The sequence below is a fragment of the Onychomys torridus genome, chromosome 12 (assembly GCF_903995425.1).
Source record: "Onychomys torridus chromosome 12, mOncTor1.1, whole genome shotgun sequence".
Lineage (NCBI taxonomy): Eukaryota > Metazoa > Chordata > Mammalia > Rodentia > Cricetidae > Onychomys > Onychomys torridus.
The window spans coordinates 1,107,240-1,127,348 of NC_050454.1; the positions used below are offsets into that span (position 1 = coordinate 1,107,240).

Genomic DNA, 20,109 nt, shown 5'->3' on the forward strand with positions numbered 1-20,109 from the left:
TCTGGGTGTTTTGCCTGCCTGTGTGTCTGCGTAGCCTGTGCTTGCTTGTGCCTGTGGAGGCCAGAAGAAGGAGTCACACCTGAGGCTTGAGTTATGAGGATGTGAGCTGCCCAGCGTGGGCACTGGGAACTGAACTCAGGAAGAGCAGAAGCAATCTTAACCTCTGAGCCATCTGTCCAGGCCCTGCTTTTGAAGATCAGGCCTCACATAGCCCAGGCTGACGCTGGCTCCTAATTCTCCTGCTTCCACCTCCCGGGCGCTGGAATTGTAGATGAGTGCCAGCACACACAGCCTGCAGCCAGGCTTTTACACCTCTGGTGGGCGAACAGTACTGACTGTTATTCTATTTTGCCTTAGGAAGCAGGGACCATTGTTAGGCAAAGACGCCAGACCCCAAACCTTAGGAGACCCACATGTAGGAGAGCTAATCTGGAAGTTGTCTTCCAGTCCTCTGACCTCCACATGTTCAGACACATGCACGTGCACACACACATGCAAACACAGCAATAAGTTAAGAAATGAGTACAGGTGCCTTACGTTTCATGTGACCATCTAAAGATACTCCTTTAATATTGTTTCCTTTCTTAACTATCGTGTGTCCGTGTGTACATATGTGGCACAGTGTGCGTGAGTATCCAGAAAGCAGCTCTGGAGTTGGTTCTCTGCGTCCACCTGTTGGGCTCCAGAGATCAAACTCAGCTCCTCAGGATTTTGATTATGTCAGGCCCCTTACCCACTGGAGCGTCTCACCTGCCCTAATTATCTCTTCTAATGTAACACTTTCCTGCATATTCTCTTAGAACAAGCTGCTAAATTGTGTTTTTAATTGAAAAGAAATTACTTTTAGAAACAGTTACAATTTAATTTACTTGGATTCTGGATTTTTTTTTTTTTTTAAGTAGGGCTGGAGATGTAGTTCAGGTGGCAAGAGAGTTTGCCTACCATGCACAAAACCCTGGGATCAATACCCAGCATCAGATAAATTGAACATGATGGCACAACCCTGTAATCCCAGCCCACAGGAAGTAGAACAAGAGGATCAGAATTTCCAGGTCACCCTCAGCTTTGAGGCTGGCCTGGGATACTAGGAACCCAGCCTAAATTATTTTTTCAATGACATACTTTTGTTTAAATGCTTCTTTTCTTCTTCCTTCCTTCCTTCCTTCCTTCCTTCCTTCCTTCCTTCCTCCCTCCCTCCCTCCCTCCCTCCCTCCCTCCCTCCCTCCCTTCCTTCCTTCCTTTCTTTCTTCCTTTCTTTCTTTCTTTCTTTTTTTAAACCACATGTTCATCTTCAAGGAGGGAGAGGTGAGGGAAGATAAAAAGGTTCCTTTTCCCAGAACCCGGTGGAAAGTCAGCACATGGTGAAGAAGGGCAGGGCACTCAGATGGGCAGAGCCCAGAGCTCACAGAATAATCTGAGTGTGTAGAGTTTGATTCCATGAGAAAGTTTATTGCCATTTTTATACTGTGAAGTTCGAAAGCACCTCCCTGTGCAGCAGCAGAGGACGCTTATGTAGACTGTGGTGTTCCTGTTCTGGCCTGAACTTGATCAGCTGAAGACGGTTTGAAATATAACACTGGAAAACGCTATTTGTGTGGTAAGACTATGTACAGTGCGATCCCAATTCTAATTAAACATTACAAGGAATTAGAAATGAATGCACTGGGAATTTTTTATTTCTGGATGAGAATTGGGTTTTGTATTTATCTTGCCTAAGTTTGTGTATGTATAAAGTTTTCCTATTATGGTGAAGTTTCAGACTGTCACTAAGCTTCTGTTTCATGGCAATACTCGAACCATAAAAGATATTTTTCTCCTGTGTCAGGCACCCTTGTTTGGGACAGGTAGATTTTTGTGTGACACCCCCACCAACCCAGCCCCCAGCCCCTGCTATTACTTTGTTCCTGATGGAGCACAGTGGCTGTTTGACCCCAGAGAACCCCCAGGCCTGTGCGAAGTAACGGTGCTGGACTGTCTTTTGTCTCAAACAGGTTGTTGGTGTGCCTGTTGGCTCTACCTTACCTTCCACAGTGAAGCAGGCTGTGGCAATCAGCGGTGGCCAAATCCTTGTGGCCAAGGCCAGCTCTTCTGTCACCAAAGCAGCCGTGACCCAAGGAGTTGCCAAAGCCATCGTGAGCGGAGGTGGAGGGACCATTGTCGCCCAGCCAGTGCAGACCTTAGCCAAGACTCAGGTCCCAGCTGCGGGGCCACAGAAGAGTGGTTCCCAGGGCTCAGGTAACTGGTGGGAGTTCAGGACCTTTCAGTGCATCGCTGTATGGAATTAAAATGATTCCATCTGCTATTGGGTTCTGACTAGGAAAACCTCAGAGGTGATACTGTTGGTTTCTTGTCATGGGATTTTTGGGGGGGTGGTAGGCAGGGGTCAAGACAGGATTTCTTTGTGTAGCCTTGGCTGTCCTGGAACTCTCTCTGTAGACTAGGCTGGCCTCCAACTCATAGAGATCTACTGTGTGGGTGAGGAGAATTAAATCCAGGCCATCAGGAAGAGCAGACTCTTAACAGCTGAGTGCTGGGATTAAGACATGCACCACCTCGCCTGGCTAGCATGGACTATTTTATATAGAGATATATAAGTAGCTGAAGTTTTATTTTATGTATATACTGTAGATGTCTGTGCATGTGAAATAAAAATCAAAGAGTGCATGATTCAGGTCTAAAGTCATTTGCAGCCATTCTTGTCGCACGTTGAGTTGTGCTTCAGACTTTAAACCCTGCCATGACTGCGTGTTGGCAACATTTGAAATGTAAAGCTAGTGAACTCTCTACCAAGCAGAAGTTTGAATACCTTGAATAAGCGTTAGCCCTTGATGTTTCTGAGAGCATAAAAACAAAATGCCTAAGACATTACACGTTTACTTTGGAGGTCTTTTGTTTTTGAGGGTTTTTTTTATTTTTATTTTATGTGTAAGGATGTTTTACCTGCATGTATATAAAAGTTGATACTTGAAAGGTTTGTACAGTCAGTAAGGAAACCCTATTTTCCTTATATGGCCACAGTACCTAGCAAGTAGTTAGCGTCAGTAAGTATTTGTTAAATGATGTCTACAAATACTTCTCTGACCATGATGTTCGGGTCTGTTTCTGCTGGTGTTGGTGGTAACTGCTCTCGGCTAGTTCCTTTTACTGTTCACATAGGAGTCATGCACATCGCCAATAAAACTGTTGTTTTTCAATTCAGAAAAATAATAGGGGGTTGTTTATTTTACGTGTGTGGATATTTTGTCTACATAGATGTCTGTGAACTGTGTGCTTGAAGCACCCTCAGTAGCCGGAAGAGGAAGTCAAATCCCCTGGACCAGGCGTTAGAGATGGTTGTGAGCCACTGTGTGGGTGCTGAGACTTGAACCCAGGCCATCAAGAGCAGTCAGTGCTCTTAACTACCGATGATGCATCTCTCCAGCCCCTAAAACAAGTGCATTAGAGCCTGGCTTGTGGGTTCCTACTTTCAACCCCAGTATGTGGGAGAATCCTGAGTTTGAATCCAGCCTGTTCTCTGTGGTGTGACCTTCTCTTTAAAAAGCAGGGGAGGAGGCAAAGATAGGTTAGAAGAAATGGTCAGGGCTGGGGAAATGGGCTCACTGCCATGCAAAATTAGGATAAAGACCTGGCCTGTTTATTACATCATTAATTTGTGGAAAGCTTTTCTAATAGGTAAATTATTTTTAGTTTAAAACATCTAGGAAATGAACTATGTTTATACTCTTGGTTAGTATTTTTTAAATATGTATGTTATTGCTCCATGTTTTAATTTTAGAATATTATCTTCTTGTTTTTCTTCCCCTTGCCTCCTTATCATTTTAGTAATGGCAACACTGCAGCTACCAGCCACAAATTTGGCCAACTTGGCAAATTTGCCTCCGGGTACTAAACTGTACCTTACCACGAACAGCAAGAACCCCTCAGGGAAAGGGAAGCTGCTGCTGATTCCTCAAGGAGCCATCCTGCGAGCTACCAACAATGCCAGTTAGTCTGTTCTTCCCTCACTTGTCCCGGGCCTCCGCGTGGGTTCGTCTTGTCCAAGCTGAGGGGCAGCTCTTAACGGAGCCAGGAAGCATTTCTGTAATTCTGCTTGATGGTGTGATGGAGGAATTGCCCAAGCGGGTTTTAAACATACACATATTTTACCTAGAAAGTGGGTTTAAGTGATCATAGTCCTAGGCGGTGACCCTGATGTTTGGGGTGTTCTGTTGGAGTTTGGAATCAGATGGGATGTGGAGAGGTGTGGCTACCCAGGCTGTGTTGGGGAAGAGCTGGGAAAGGATCCATCTGCTTGCAGTGGCTGGGTGGTTTTCTGAAGCAGATGTGCTAGGGTAGGAACCAGCTGACCCTTGACTAGTTTTTAGATGTACTGATAGGTTTGGAGGTGAAATGAGAATTCCAGGTTCAATCTTAAGTGTGTTTCTAAAGCCCCAAGGAAACCGGGTAGTTTATTTAATTACGTAAAACTTTACTTTGACAATGGCAGTATGTGTGGTGTTGAAAAGTACATATTCCCCTCTGAATTGAAGTGTAATGTTACAGCAGCCAGGCTCCCATGTCTGTTTGCAAACTGCCTTAAATACGCACAATCCTGGCAGGCCTGGTCAGTGCTTAGATGGGAGAAGTGCATGACCCAGTGTACTGTGCAAACCACTTGCCATTTCTGTAGTGGGCCGTTGCCACTTATTCTGGTATGTTCCCCTTGCACCTAAGTCATAAGTACAGTGTCTACATAAAGGAAGGCCAGCCTCAGTACTCCACAGTTGGAGCAGGACGCACCTCTGGTTCACACTGTCCTCGGGGTCACAGACTATTGAGAAGGATTGTGCATGCTGTAATCAAGGTGGGGGAGTTTGAATGTGTGCTTAGAGTCCTGGGGATCTCACCTGTTAACAACATGGAAGGAAAAGAGAAGTCCATTGGCTTTGAAGTGAGATCTGAAAGAAATTGGGAACTTATAGCCAGAGACGGATAATTTGATTTAAAAACACTAGTCCAGAAAACATTAGCATCAGGCTCTCATCTTACACCACTAAGTCAGATGCTGTCAAGGACGTTCGTCATTGTAGTCAGAGCGGAGATGGAGTGGGCTGCTGTCCTCCTGCAAGTACAAGTTAAGTGTCCTCTATCCGGAATGCTTGGGACCAGAGTTTGCAGTTTTTGGAATATTTACATAGACTTTAGTAATCATCTGTAATCCAGAAAAACCTGATATCTAATGTGCTCTGTAATCAAGAACTTGGGAGTGTCGCTTAAGTAACTAAAATTTTTTGAATTTAAGATTTCTAGACTGCAAGTGCTCGGGTGTAAATAGATTCAGTGTCGTCTTTAAACTCTGGGGCGTTTCCTCACTTGGCACAGGAGAAGCAGGTCATGGAGGAATGGTAGTGTGGGCAAAGCGTCTGCGCGCATCTCTGTGTTCTGTCCAGCTTCTTCCTGTGATGTTCCTGTCACTCATTGTGCTTGCAGACCTCCAGTCTGGCTCGGCTGCCGCTGGTGGCAGTGGCGGCAGCGGTGGTGGTGCAGGAGGGGGAGGCGGTGGAGGAGGCGGTGGCAGCGGAGCAGGAGCAGCCCCAAGCACCACTGGCCCAGGAGGGGTGTCCCAGCACCTGACTTACACATCCTACATCCTCAAGCAAACTCCCCAGGTCTGGGAAGTTTACCTGATCTTGTCAGTTATTTAATTATCTGATAAATGCCTTTAATTATTGTTGATTTCCCTTTACCACTCTAGGGTCAGGGGTCAATACTAACATTTTAGCCATGTTATAGATCTATATTATTTTGAGCTTATTTTGTTTTGAGTGGTGGAAAGATAGATTCAGAAAGATTTAAATGATTGATGTAAGACCTTCCTGCTAAGCTAATGGTAGAGTTTGGATTTGAACCCCCATCTTTCTGTCCCAAAGAAAGATTTTGCTATGCTTATTGCCCCCCCATCTGTGATGTCATGAACAGTATTAATGAACAATTGAAATCCTGCTCTTAGAAAGAGAAGCCAGAGTCAGCACGAGCTGTGGTATTTGGGTTGGATTCCGTGAGGAAAAGCTCCATCCCTTCTTTTTCCTTGTTGCTGAAGTCTTGTCCAGACATTATCATTGAGAAAGATGGGAACAAATCCAGCTGGGGTTTTAAACCCATTCAGCAACTGCGGTGCGTTCGAGGAGGCTAGGCTTCCTAGTGACACTCGGTTGGCTTCCATTTCCGGTGCTTTGAGTTGTAGACGGCAGCCGAGACATTGCAGACTGAAGTCGGAGGTGACCAAGTTCAGTGAATTTCAGTGAATTCTTTTCCCCCAACTTAGGGTACATTCTTAGTTGGCCAGCCATCACCCCAAACACCTGGGAAACAACTGACTACCGCATCAGTTGTTCAAGGAACACTGGGAGTCAGCTCATCCCCTGCGCAGGTCCAACAGACACTGAAAGTCATCTCTGGACAGAAAACCACCCTGTTTACACAGGTAAAGACGTGCACACCTAACGCATGGTGGTTATGCCATTTCATCTGTTTTTCTTTACACAAACTTTCCGAAATCCTAATGAAGCTAAGGTTGCATAGGAAACTGAACAAACAGTTCAAAAAAACAAGAATAAACCTCAGGTTTAGGAGCATCTAATTAGAATGAGGAAAATCAAAGCCAAGGGTTGTTCAGCTATGTGAGTGATACAGCCTGGTGCAGCTGACAGAAGGTCCATTCGGAGGTAGAGGTCAAAGGAGAAGGTCCACCAGCTACACAGGCCTCACTTCATGCACGAGAGGACGGCCATCCGCTTCCATCAAAGACACGGCTTGCTTAACTCTAAAATTTCTGTGGAAGGGATTTCATGTGCGAGACCCCGACTAGTGAACGTGATGATTTCGGCCATCACACCAACGGTAAATGCTGTGATAGATTTAGGGACACACTTTCCACAGCGTTCTTAATAGGAACCAAAGAAACAAGGCCAGGATTCTGCCTAGTGCAGGACTTGTAATCCTCCTTGAGAAGCTGTAGCCGCAGGAGCAGAGGCATGTGGAGCAGCCGGGCTGCTTTCTCAGGACGCGGTACTGCGGCCTTGGTTTTCTTGGTCCTTTTTGCTGGTAGAAGACTTTAGCCTTTCAAGTTTGCCACGTTGTTTTTTCTGGTACACCGTTTGTGTACTTCCGGAGCAAGCCACACTTGGTTTTCATGTTTTTATCCCTTAGCAATATATTTGCAGGGCTTAATTGGATAGACTTTGTTTAGCAGTTTTCAAAAGACATTGATCAGTGGTTGTTATTATTATCTGTCTGGTTTGCTCAACTCTTACTTTCATTTATTTAATGGATCGGCCATTCGGGTTGTTTCTCTTGAAGTTTTAGGGGTTTGTTTTTGTTTGTTTTTCATAATTACTTGTTCATTAAGTAGCTTTTGAACACAGTCAGTTGACTGTGTTTATTTTTTCTCATTGCCATACTTTTGGCACTGGGAAGAATGGGAAAATGTGGTGGATGGTGTTTAGTTCACTGCTCTTAATCTGTGTACTTATTCCTTGCAGTGACAGAATGGCCACAGGTACAGTGTAAGGAAGGGAAGGAGGGAGAGGCTTTATTTCGGCTCACGGTTCTAGAGTACGGTCCACCACGGTAGGAAGTCACAGCAGCCAGAACGGACATGTTGCCTCCCAGTCAGGAAGCAGAGAGATGAATACTTGCTGGTGTTCCAGTCACTTTCTCTTTCTTATGCAGCCTGGGACCCCAGCCCAGGGGATGGTATCACTCACATTTAGAGTAGGTTATCTCATCTCAGCATCGTTTAAATCCATCATAAACATCCCCAGAGGTTTGTTTCCGTGGTAACTAAATCCCATCAAGTTGACAATCAAGATTGACCACATTATGAAACAAATTTTTTAGGGATCAAAGCAAAGATCTGCAGTGAAGATTGAGTGGCATAAATATTTATTCATCAAACTGTATGATGGCAGAAATGTGTAAGACACAAAGACCAGTAGCAATATAAAGGGAACTTACGGGGGTTGGAGAGATGGCTCAGCAGTTAAGAGCTTGGCTGTTCTTGCAGGGGACCTAGGTTTTGTTCCCAGCACCCACATGACAGCTTCCAACTGTCTCTCAGCTCAGGTCAGGGGATCCAGTTCCCTCTCCTGGCTTCTGTGGGCACTGCATGCACATGGTACGCATCTGTATGTGACAGGAGGAACATTCAAACATATAAATAAAAATAAATATTTAATGAAATTAAGGGAACTTAGACTTACGGAAGGGGAAACTTTTTTTTTTTTTTTTTGGAGACAGGGTCCTCTGTGTAGACTGAGTTAACCTTGAACTGCCAGAGATGCTCTTTCTGCCTCCTGAGTGCTGGGATTAAAGGTGCCAACACGCCTAGCTTGTGGGGGAACTTAAAATGTCTCAGAATTTAGGTGATCAATTGGATAAATCTTATTATTCAGTTTGAGGGGCTGAGGTTATGTGCGGCTCAGTGGTAGAACCTTGCCTAGCAGACCTGGAACCCGAGTTCGATCCTCAGCACCAAACCTAAAAGTAATAATAATAGTACTTACTGAGGAGTTGAGCTAGGTGTGCTGTTGGTTGCATTTCTGTAATGCTGGCTGGCATGTGGGAGATGAAGGCAAGAAGATAGTGCACTCAAAACTAACCCTACATAATTAGCCACTTGGTCCAAAAAAAGAAGCTGAGTTGGCGTGGCATTTATTAGTGTTTTCTGTTTCACTTTTGTAAGAAGTTAAGGTACTGGGTGCTCAGTCACATGAAACATGACTGAGTCAGTGGCCTTTATATTCTTGTTTTAAGGAATTCAAAGTGAAATTTGTAGACCACAGAGGGTAAGTTTTAGAAAGAAGTATTTTGTTGGACTGGGTGTGATGACACATGCATTTAATCGCAGATCTTTATGAGTTTGAAGCCAGCCAGGGCTACATAGAGAGACTTTGTCTCCCTCAAAACAATAAATGAATGAATAAATGAATGCTCACCCTTTGTCTGTCCCAGAGCACCGTTAGCTTACCTGAGTGAACCTTGCCCTACCCACGTTTAATTTCTCCTATTTAAAGCCTCTATGTGGGGCTGGGGAGGTGGGTGAGCACACAAAAGCAGGAAGACCTAAGTTCAGATCCCCAGCACCCATATAAACAGAGGTAGAGGCACTTAGCCTAGCAACCTGTTCAGTCCTCAGCCCATGGAAAGGTGGAGAGAAAGAACCAGCTGGCGTGTGCACAGCTACCCCCACCCAAAACAATAGTAATTAAAATTATTTTCACATTCGGTGTGGCTGACATAACCCCAGTGCTGGGGGTTGGGGTGTGGGTAGCCACTAGCCTAGCTATCTCTAGGAATACCTGAGGTCCTCCTCCAGCTTCCTCATGTGCATAAGCATGTGCTCATGCTTACATATATGCACATACTTCAATCACATCACACACAAGTAAACCACAATAAGTACTCCATGAGATTTAAGGAAACTTTGACTCAGTTATTTTGAAAACAGGGCCCTGCTAGCTCTGAAGATACAGTTAGAGTGATTTGCAAACGCACTCGTTTATTTTATTTTAGTGTAAGGGACCTCAGAGGTTGTAGAATTAATCCAGCTTGTTGGAAGGTTCGTACATACCTCCCACAGTGCTGACTGACAAGGCTTGCTGAAGTATGTTTAGTGCAGATGAGGAACAAGGTGTGCAGTGTTGTTTCTTGGCCTTCTGACTGCTGCAGGCAGCCGCTGCAGGGCAGGCCTCACTGGTGAAGTTACCTGACAACACGCTCAAGGCTGTGCCGGCTGTGCCGGCAGCTTCACAACTCGCCAAGCCTGGGACCACGATGCTGCGAGTGGCCGGAGGGGTGATCACAGCTGCTCCATCCCCTGCCGTGGCATTCTCTGCAAACGGTGCTGCACATCAGGTGAGGAGGGCACAGAGGAGCTGAGGTTCCATCGGGTGAGGACACAGGAGCAGAGGGTCATCATCAGGTGAGGACACAGGAGCAGAGGGTCATCATCGGGTGAGGACACAGCAGAGGAGGGTCATCATCGGGTGAGGACACAGGAGCAGAGGGTCATCATCGGGTGAGAACACAGGAGAGGGTCATCATCGGGTGAGGACACAGCAGAGGAGGGTCATCATCGGGTGAGGACACAGGAGCAGAGGGTCATCATCGGGTGAGGACCCAGGAGCAGAGGGTCATCATGGGGTGAGGACACAGGAGCAGAGGGTCATCATGGGGTGAGGACACAGGAGCAGAGGGTCATCATGGGGTGAGGACACAGGAGCAGAGGGTCATCATGGGGTGAGGACACAGGAGCAGAGGGTCATCATGGGGTGAGGACACAGGAGCAGAGGGTCATCATGGGGTGAGGACACAGGAGCAGAGGGTCATCATGGGGTGAGGACACAGGAGCAGAGGGTCACCATCGGGTGAGGACACAGGAGCAGAGGGTCATCATCAGGTGAGGACACAGGAGCAGAGGGTCATCATCGGGTGAGGACACAGGAGCAGAGGGTCATCATGGGGTGAGGACACAGGAGCAGAGGGTCATCATCAGGTGAGGACACAGGAGCAGAGGGTCATCATCGGGTGAGGACACAGCAGAGGGTCATCATCGGGTGAGGACACAGCAGAGGAGGGTCATCATGGGGTGAGGACACAGGAGCAGAGGGTCATCATGGGGTGAGGACACAGGAGCAGAGGGTCATCATCGGGTGAGGACACAGGAGCAGAGGGTCATCATCAGGTGAGGACACAGGAGCAGAGGGTCATCATGGGGTGAGGACACAGGAGCAGAGGGTCATCATGGGGTGAGGACACAGGAGCAGAGGGTCATCATGGGGTGAGGACACAGCAGAGGGTCATCATGGGGTGAGGACACAGGAGCAGAGGGTCATCATGGGGTGAGGACACAGGAGCAGAGGGTCATCATCGGGTGAGGACACAGGAGCAGAGCTGTGGTGAGAGAGAGAAGGGGTAAACAGTGGGCCTTTGGAGAGCCCCTCAGATGTTGGTCCTTTTTAAAATTGCAGTATAGAGTTCACATAGCATGAAATGTACTGTTTTTAGTGTGTAGTTCAGTGGTTTTTATTATATTTTCAGGACTGGCTAACTTTTTGTCATCTAATTCCAGAACATTTTCATTGTCCCCCAAAGCTACCTCGTACCAGTCCCCTTTCCCTCCAGCCCTATACAAAACACTGAGCTTCCGTTTTCTGTGTTTGTTTTTTATTTTAGGTATGTGTTTGTGACGGAGTGGGGGAGTGTGGGGGCATCAGAGGCAACTTGGAGGCGCCTGTTCTCTCCCTTCACCGTGGGATCATGGAATCAAACTCCAGTTGTTACTCATGAGACATCTTGACTGCCCAAATCTTTCTAAATGGATTTTCCTGTTTGGAGATTTTTATATAAATGCAACAATACACGTGGCCTTGCATGTCTGCCTGCTTCTTTTCAGTGTGTTTTGACAGACTCTCTATGTAGCTCAGGCTGGCCCTTGCCTCTGCCTCATGGAGTTACAGGCATGCACCACCACACCCATCCACATAACATTTTCAAGGTTTATCTGTGTTCTAACATTTATAAATTTTCCATTTTTTTGTATCTGAATAATACTTAGTTTTATGTATATCTGTTCTTTTTTGTTGTTGTTGTTTTTCCCATCACTTAATGAACATCTGTATTTCCTACATTTTGACTATTAGGAATGCTTCTATAAACATGTATGCTCACATTTCATTTTTCCCGTTTACAGAGCTAGAAGTAGAATTGCTGGCTTGGATAGTGACTGTAGTTGAGTTTCCTCCAGTCCGGCTCGGGCCCGCAGCCACTCAGACCCAAGTAAACACACAGAGACTTACATCACTTATAAACTGTATGGCCGTGGCAGGCTTCTTGCTATCTAGTTCTTATATCATAAATTAACCCATTTCTATTAATCTATATGTTGCCATGTGGCTTGTGGCTTACCAATACTTTACATCTTGCTTCTCATGGTGGCAGCTGGCAGCATCTCCTGACTCACTCAGCCTCTCACTTCCCAGAATTCTGCTCTCTTTTATCCTGCCTATACTATACTTTCTGCCTGGCTATTGGCCAATCGCGTTTTATTTATCAATCAATCAGAGCAACACATTCACAGCATACAGAAAGACATCCCCAGCAAGTGATTCCTAGTATTTTGAGGAACTGACAAAGTAGATGTGCCGTTCCTTGTTCCTGCCAGCTAACTGGAAGAGTTACACTTCATGTGTGATGTGGGGATGAGTGCGCTCTCTTGTGTGCAGGTTGGTTCTCTCCCCTGTGGGTTCTTGGACTTGAACTCAGGTCAGCAGGCTTGTGTGTCAAGCACCTTTACCCACCAGGCCATTTTAGCAGCCCATGTTCTCTTGGGAGCGTCCTGTGAACCACAGGCAGTATTTCTTTGCCGTCCTGGATACTTGTTTTTCGTCACTGCTTATGTGACGCCATGTCTCAGAAGCTGTGGCTAATCTACAGTCCTCCTCCCTTAATTGGTCCATCTTGAGTTGGCGCTAGTTTGTGGTGTCAGATTTTGGAACCAAGCTTCGTGCCTAGCTGATCCGACATCATTTGTTGGAAATCTGTTTTCCCGGTGAACTATTTCTCAAGCCTGTGGTAGCCCCGTCCTATTGTGCCTGATCATGGCTGTGCCGCTGTACCTAGCAGCCCTTGTATGCCGGATTCACCCACGCCGCTTTCTCTCTACATGTTCTCTGCTACAAGGAGGTGCTTTGCTGTGGCTCTTAAAGGGTGCTGCAGTGTACACTTGCTCTGGCAGAAGCTTCTCGCCGCGCCGTCCCTTTTAAGTCTCCATGTCTCACTTGTCTCAATAAAGCTCATTTTATTCCATTGTACATTCTGAAAATACACCATGCTTTTTTGGTATTGAATGGCCTCTCATAAAGTCCTATAAGGCTGCCTAGAGGGCTCAGCAGGTCGATGCTCTGGATGAGCAAGGCTGGAAGCCTGAGTTTTATTCCAAGGTAAAGGAGAGAGCCAGCTTGTTTTCTGTTCTCCACATGCTTACACACACAAGCACACACACTCTCTAATAATAATTCTTGTGATTAAAAAAAGCATATCTCATCTAGTGAACCTTTTTTAATTTAATAACTGCAAAACTAATCTTCCTGGTCTGTGAAATGTAAAAATAGAGGAACTACTAAATCAGAGAAACCATCTTTGTGTGTGAGTGTAAGATTACAGGTATGTGCCACACCCAATTTATGCCATGTGAGCAATCAGGGCTTTGTGCACAGTAGGCAAGTGTTCTACCAAGCGACCTACATCAGTTGAGAATGCTTGCTGCTCTTCCAGGTGACCTGAGTTCAGGACCCAGCACCCATAGAAGGTGGCTCACAACCATCCCTAACTAGTTCTAGGGGATCTGATGCCCTCTCTTGAATTCTGCAGACACCTGCGCAAACATGACACACGTACACACACACACACACACACACGTACACACACACACACACACACACACACACACACACACACACAAATAAAAATACATGTAAAAAATTCTTAAAACTATTCTTTTTAAAATAGCATGACATGGGCAAGGAGATAGTTTAGCTTTAGAGGCATCTGCTGGCCACCTGAATTTAATTCTCAGGACCCGTGTGGTGGGAAGAGAGAACTGACTCCCACAGGTTGTCCTCTTGGACCTTAGTGAGTGCCGTGGTATACATGCCTACATATGTAAACAGGCATCTTTTAAAAACAAAATAGCATGACATTTAGTAGGTGGGGGTAACAGAGTTGCTGTTTGTTAGTGTGCTGTGTGTGAGCCAGTGCTTTGTGTAAGTTACATGCTCTCCTCCTAATTCCCATGACTCCACTTGTGTCTCTGTGACTGAACAGTCGGAAGGATCAGTTCCTGTTTCATCCTCTGTCGGCTCTATAATAAAAACTCCCGGGCAGCCACAAGTGTGTGTAAGCCAGGCCGCCGTGGGCACGTGCAAGGGCACAGCTCCCTCTGTCAGCGCAGCATCCCTGGTGTCCACACCAAGCTCCATCTCTGGGAAAGCCACCGTGTCAGGTACGTGACATTTCTTCCGTTAGACAGAACATGTTTGGAAGGTACTCATTTGTATTATGTATCACTAAATAATCCAGAAATAGTTTCCAGATAGCTGCATTTAGTGTTGGGGGTAAGAGAGTGACTGGACAACTTGAAGGAATTGGTTCTTAGGTCATCGGGCTTGGCAGCAGGCACCCTTACTCTCTCCGTAGCCCTGGCTGTCCTGGAACTCAGTATGTAGACCAGGTTGGCCCAAACTCACAGAAATCCCCCCCCCCCGCCTCTGCCTCCTGGTGGCTGGGATTAAAGGCGTGCACCACGGCTGCCATCACTGAGACAGCCTTTTGAGGTACTTCATCTTCCCTACACTCCAAGTCCTGTCTCCAAAAAAAGGCTTTTCGTCCTAGCATGGACCCCAAGGAGGTTCAGGACATTCTCTTAGGTAAACACTGACATAATGAGAAAAAGAAGTGCTGAGGTGATTAATCAAAGAGGGTTGCAGGCGGCGACACCAGGCGCTGGGGGAGGACAGTGTTAGTGTTTAGTCAGAAACTTGGTCCTCATGGCTCTTCAACTGCTTAGCACACAGTATCTGGATAAAAACTATGAAACGCCAGGTCGTGTTTTCTCCAGAGGACACGCCTCAGCAGCAGTTGCTGGTTTTGGAGTGGCCCCTTGCTTCGCTCTGCACCTTTCTGTTAGCTTAGCAGAATTTTGTTCTGTTCTGTGTGTTTGCAGAATTCTCTTTGCTGTTTCTTGGGTTTTTGTTTTTGTTTTTTAGGGCAAGGACACTTGAAAAATAAATGATTATATCAGAGTTTCATTGTAAAATCTCCGTTGTCCATTGCCCCCTGCACCCGACGTTTTTTAACTAAAGGGTGATTGTCCTGGGAACTTCCTTGTGGGAGAAACCCAGAGTGGCGCAGAGGGCAGGAGCTTGAAAGAAGTGTCTGACCTTTGCTCGGCTTTGTCCCCACTGACTGTAGGACTGTTGAAGATTCATTCTGGTCAGCCCAGTCCCCAGCAGGCTGTCCTGACAATTCCCAGTCAGCTCAAGCCTCTGAGCATCAACACCTCTGGTGGCGTGCAGACTGTCCTGATGCCTGTGAATAAAGGTGTGTCCCACCCTTGAGCCCCCCACAGCTCGTCCCAGAGGACTCCTCCTCCTACCAGGTGGGGAGGTCTCTCTGCTTTGTCCAAGCTGTCTGTTAGCCTTTAAAGTACATTGTGCGCGTGTGCACGAGTGCATGCGGCCAGGCCCTTGCGATGCCGTGATGCCTGGTGACCAGGCCCTGTGTCCCCTGAGCAGTCTTGCTGGCCCTGGCTACCCATTTCTAAAGATAAGTCAAAAGGCAACACTGAGAGTGGGGTTTGTTTTCTTAGTTTCCCGACGTGCCCCCATGACCATAGTAGAGGATGTAGCTCAGTTACCCTGCCACTAGCAGACAGCACAGCTAAACATGGGAGTCTGGTCATCTATAATAAAATAGTTTCTGTCTTGCAAGGAAGACAGTAGAAAGAATGTAAGAGCCACAGGTTGGGAGTAGGGCCGTGGGACTCTGTCTTCTGGACACACCCTAGCCATTGCACTCAGGAACTTGCGGCCATTGTGGCTGCCTACACAGGGTCTGTCAACGTTCAGTCATGGATGGGAGAGTGCCTCACAAGCCCAGCCCTGGGGAGGGGCAGCACTGATTAGCAGTTGACGGCTCCTGGGAGAGGGGCAGTTGTGTCTTGAGTGGTTCAACCACTGGGGAGTTAGTTGCCCATGCTGCAGTAGATAGCTCCACACCAGTGTCCGTGTGTGCAGTGCTGGATAAACTCAGTGGGTCTCAAAACAAAAGGATAGATAGTGGGAGAGGCTTGTTGGAAGAAAGGGGGCCAATGGGGGTGTAAATGATAAGAGGAAGTAGAGGAAGTGTGACCGGAAGATACTATATACATGGATAAAGTTGTTGAAAAATAAATACTCATTTCTGTCACTATTCTATCTCCTTTGCTGTCCTAGTGGTTCAGTCATTTTCTACCAACAAATTGCCTACCGTCCTGCCCATCAGTGTCCCAAATCCAGCTGCCCCCAGCTCTGCTCCAGTAGCTGTTGCAAAAGGTATGTAGGACTTCACAGTGTCTTTGTCCCACAATTTCATGCAGGGTGTCCTATAGTCTGAATGTTTTGAATTTCAGCATCTGTTGGTCAGCCACTTGACAAATGCATGACAAATAAATAAATACTTATGTCGTAGACTGAGGGAAATAGACGTTGAGGGGCATCAGGCATCATTTTGCCCTCCAGTTTATAACCAGGTTGAGGAAAGGTGCATAAATAGCAAACTGGTTGCTAAGTGTAAGATCTAGAAAGTGATTACTGACATACTGTAGTCCAGGATGTCTGGTCAAGGCTCTTGGGGACAGGATTTTGGGGTTTTTGTTATAGTTTTGTTGGTTTGTATCATTGGCTGGTTGGTTGGTTGTTTGGTTGGTTGGTTGGTTGGTTGGTTGGTTGGTTAGATTTTCAAGACAGGTTTCTATGTGTTGCCCTGGCTGTCCTGGAACTCTGTAGACCAGGCTGGCCTCCAACTTACAGAGATCCACCTGCCTCTGTCTCTCAAGTGCTGGGACTAAAGTAAAGGCGTGCATCTCCGCCATCTCAACTGGGAACAGACTTTCTTGGGCATGTATAAACTGGACTTTTGAAGAGCAGAGAGGAGGTTAAGGGGCGTGCTGGATTAAGGGACTAGTAGAAATAAGACTTGAAGGGCTTATTTATGGAAATTGTCCACTTGGTGATGCTTTGGGGAAACATAGTTGTGAGGAAGGAGCTTTAGTAGGGAGCAGACTGAGCCAGCAGAGCATCCCTGACTGTAAGGTGATTCGAAGGGGGATACAGTGGGTCAGAGCAAACCTTCATCATCTGTAGCACCTCTAGCAACGACAGGCCCTGGTACTTGCTATTATGTGCATGTAACGCTGTCACTGATTCTTGGGTCAGTCCTTCAGGATAGCTGTCATGCCCCGGAGATTGTGTTTAGAGATGCATACACTTCCCAAATCTAGAAAGCGGCGAAGTTGAAATTTGTGCTAGGCTGCTTTTCAGCCATTCTGGGATCCCATTGCTTGGGAGGTGGGTTTGTGATTTGCTAAATGCTCATGTAAAGCAAAGTATAACTGACAGGGATCCAGGACCTGATTTTGTTAGTAAATCTTTATTGCCCCGAGTTTGATTCCTTTAGAGACCGTATGACTCATAAAGCCTCCTATATTTAAGGATTATCCTGTGTAGCTGTGAAAGCATTGATACTACTCTGCACTGATTGATGATCAGTTAATTTCGGGCCAGGACAGAGCATCTCTTAGTTTTGGTTTTCATTACATAACTGTATGTGTGCATACTGGCATACACACACACTGGTGTGCATATTGAAGTTTAAGGACAACTTGTTGGGGTTGTTTCTCTGCTTCCACCATGTCAATCCCAGGAACTGAATTCAGACCTGGCAGCAAGCTCTTTGCCCATTGAGCCATCCCACTAGCCCTCTATTTTGATTTTAAGCAAAGTAAAATGTGCAGTAAAGCGCAGAGATAATAAATGTGCTATCTGATGATTAATAAATGTAAAGAATGTACCATCCAAGATAGGGAAATACCCATGGCCCTTATCCTTTTTTTAATCCTAACTCAGTTTCCAGCCTCTGTGGTCAACCAGTAACGTAATGTCTGTCACCATAGGTGGCTTCTGTGTTTGAAATTGATAAAATGAAAGCACACACATCTTTTGGGCTTGATTTTCTTCATTGCTTTTGAGGTTTGTTTGTATTGTTTATGTAAACCGCTGAGCAGGGTTACATTGGAGGATATATTGTCATTTTTGTTTTCTTCATTGAGGGCATTCGGTGGCTTCCAGTTAGCAATGCTTATTATAAATCTTAAAGAACACATTTTCATTTGTGTTGTGGAACAGTTTCCTTAACCTGAAAATGCTTTGATTGGTTATCAAGTGTGGTGGCACCCACCTGCAGTCCCAGCGTTGTGAGGTAGAAGCAGAATCATGGGGCCAGATGGCTCAGTGGTTAAGAATGGTTGTTCTTCTGGGTGTATCAGGCTCTGCTGACTCCCATGGGAGGCCTTGCCTTGGAGGAGGAGGGTTGGTGGGGGGAAGGCTGGGGATCGGGGGAAAGGAGGAGAGGGGGACCTGTGGTTGGTATTAAAATGGATAGAAAGTTTCTTAATTGAAAAAAAAAAAGAGTGGTTGCTCATTTCCCAGCACTCACATAACAGCTCACCCCTGCCTGTAACTCGAGTTCCAGAGGACCCAGTGCCCTCTTCTGGCCTCTGCAGGAACTCACGACTGCACAGACTACTCACAAGCAAAATATCCATACACATAAGATACAAGTAAATGAATGGATATAAAGAGCCAGGGGTTTAAGGTGTTCCACAGCTGCGTAGCAAATTTAAGACCAGCTTGGGATGCTTGATACCTTCACTGAAAAATGAAAAGATTTGAAAAGCTGTGGTTATGTAATTCTATGAGTATTCAAATGACAGATTAGTGGGATTGGAGAGTTGGCTCAGTAGTTAAGAGAACATGCTATTCTTGCAGGGGACTTAGGCTCAGGTCTCAGCACCTACATGGCACCTTAAGAGCTGTCTGTACACTCCAAGTCCAGGGGATCCATTGCCCCCTGCTGGCCTCGGCAGGCACTGCAGGCATGACACATGCATACAGGCAAAACACTGACACAAAGTATTTTTAATTTGCTAACAGACAAATTCAAGAGACTGTTCTTAAGCCTGTAGAACTCTTTCTGAGAACCTCTTCCCGTTTCTTGAAGTTCCAGAATGGCTGGGGTTGGGGAAATATGCATGGTTAACTGTGGCATTGTCAAAGTCACTCAGTGAGTCAGTATACACGGAGAAATCATTTTAATTTCTACATACTAAGCACAGTAACTAAAAAGTTAAAGGCAAGGCCTGGGGAGATGGCTCAGCAGTTAGAGTACCTGTTGTCTTAGGTAGGGCCTGAGTTCAGTTCCAGGCACTCAACTCGGTAGCCCCCAGCTGTCTCTGACCCATTTTAGGTGATCTAAGGCCCTCTTGGAGAGTGCCACACACGTGCATGCATGCGGACAAAATATTCATACCTGTGAAATAGAATAAGTCTTAAAAAATAAAATTAAAACATTTTAAAGGGAATGATAGCTCTCCTTGGTAATGCCAGCACTCAGAAGGCTGAGACATGTAGTCTGTGGCAAGTTCAAGGCCAGTCTGGGCTATATAGCAAGACCCTTTCTCCATGAACCAAAAAGGAGGGAGGAGGGAGGACTCAACATACAAATATCAGTTAATGAAGAGAGGGAAAGGTGGGACAGAACAGTTTGGGGCCATTGTTTGACATAGTGGACAAGGATACTTTCCCCCCAAGCCTGAGGGACCTGAGTTTGATCCCCAGGAGAGAACCCAGGTCCACAAGTGTCCTCTGACCTCCCATATGCCGTGATATGTGTATGCCTACACACATGTGTACACACATACTAAACAAGGATGGAATAGTGGGCAGATGTGGCAGCCAGAGAGATGGTTCAGTGGTTAAGAGCGCCTACTGTTCTTGCAGAGGACCCAAGTTTGAATCCCAGCTCCTGTATCCTTAGCTCATAGCAACCTATAGCTCCAGCTCTGAGGGATCTAAGTCTGACACCTTCTTCTGGCTTCTGTGGAAGCCCTCACGGTCCTGGTGGTATCTACATGCATACACATAAATAAAGATAATAAAGAGTAGAAAGTGGTATTAGATTTGTAGGAACAGCCCTAAACATTTCAAGAGAAATGAAGAGGAGAAAAATGGAAATGTATATTATAGTTAGGAGTGCAAATAGAATGGTCAAAGTCGGGCGTGGTGGTTTACCATAACCTCAGCGTTCTGGAAGACGTGGTGGTTTACCCATAACCTCAGCATTCTGGAAGACGTGGTGGTATACCCCATAACCTCAGCATTCTGGAAGACGTGGTGGTATACCCATAACCTCAGCATTCTGGAAGACGTGGTGGTATACCCCATAACCTCAGCGTTCTGGAAGACGTGGTGGTTT

General features: G+C 46.2%; 1 protein-coding gene across 1 annotated transcript in view; it reads left to right on the top strand.

Annotated features, from left to right (window-relative positions):
* Yeats2 (YEATS domain containing 2) overlaps positions 1-20,109 on the top strand; it is a 93,335-nt gene that overhangs the window by 56,590 nt on the left and 16,636 nt on the right. Inside the window, exons 19-26 of the mRNA XM_036204055.1 lie at positions 1,992-2,235; positions 3,823-3,984; positions 5,470-5,648; positions 6,305-6,463; positions 9,709-9,894; positions 13,864-14,041; positions 15,010-15,138; positions 16,032-16,130. Coding sequence (XP_036059948.1) covers positions 1,992-2,235; positions 3,823-3,984; positions 5,470-5,648; positions 6,305-6,463; positions 9,709-9,894; positions 13,864-14,041; positions 15,010-15,138; positions 16,032-16,130 — 1,336 coding nt within the window. The remainder of the gene's footprint in view (positions 1-1,991; positions 2,236-3,822; positions 3,985-5,469; positions 5,649-6,304; positions 6,464-9,708; positions 9,895-13,863; positions 14,042-15,009; positions 15,139-16,031; positions 16,131-20,109) is intronic.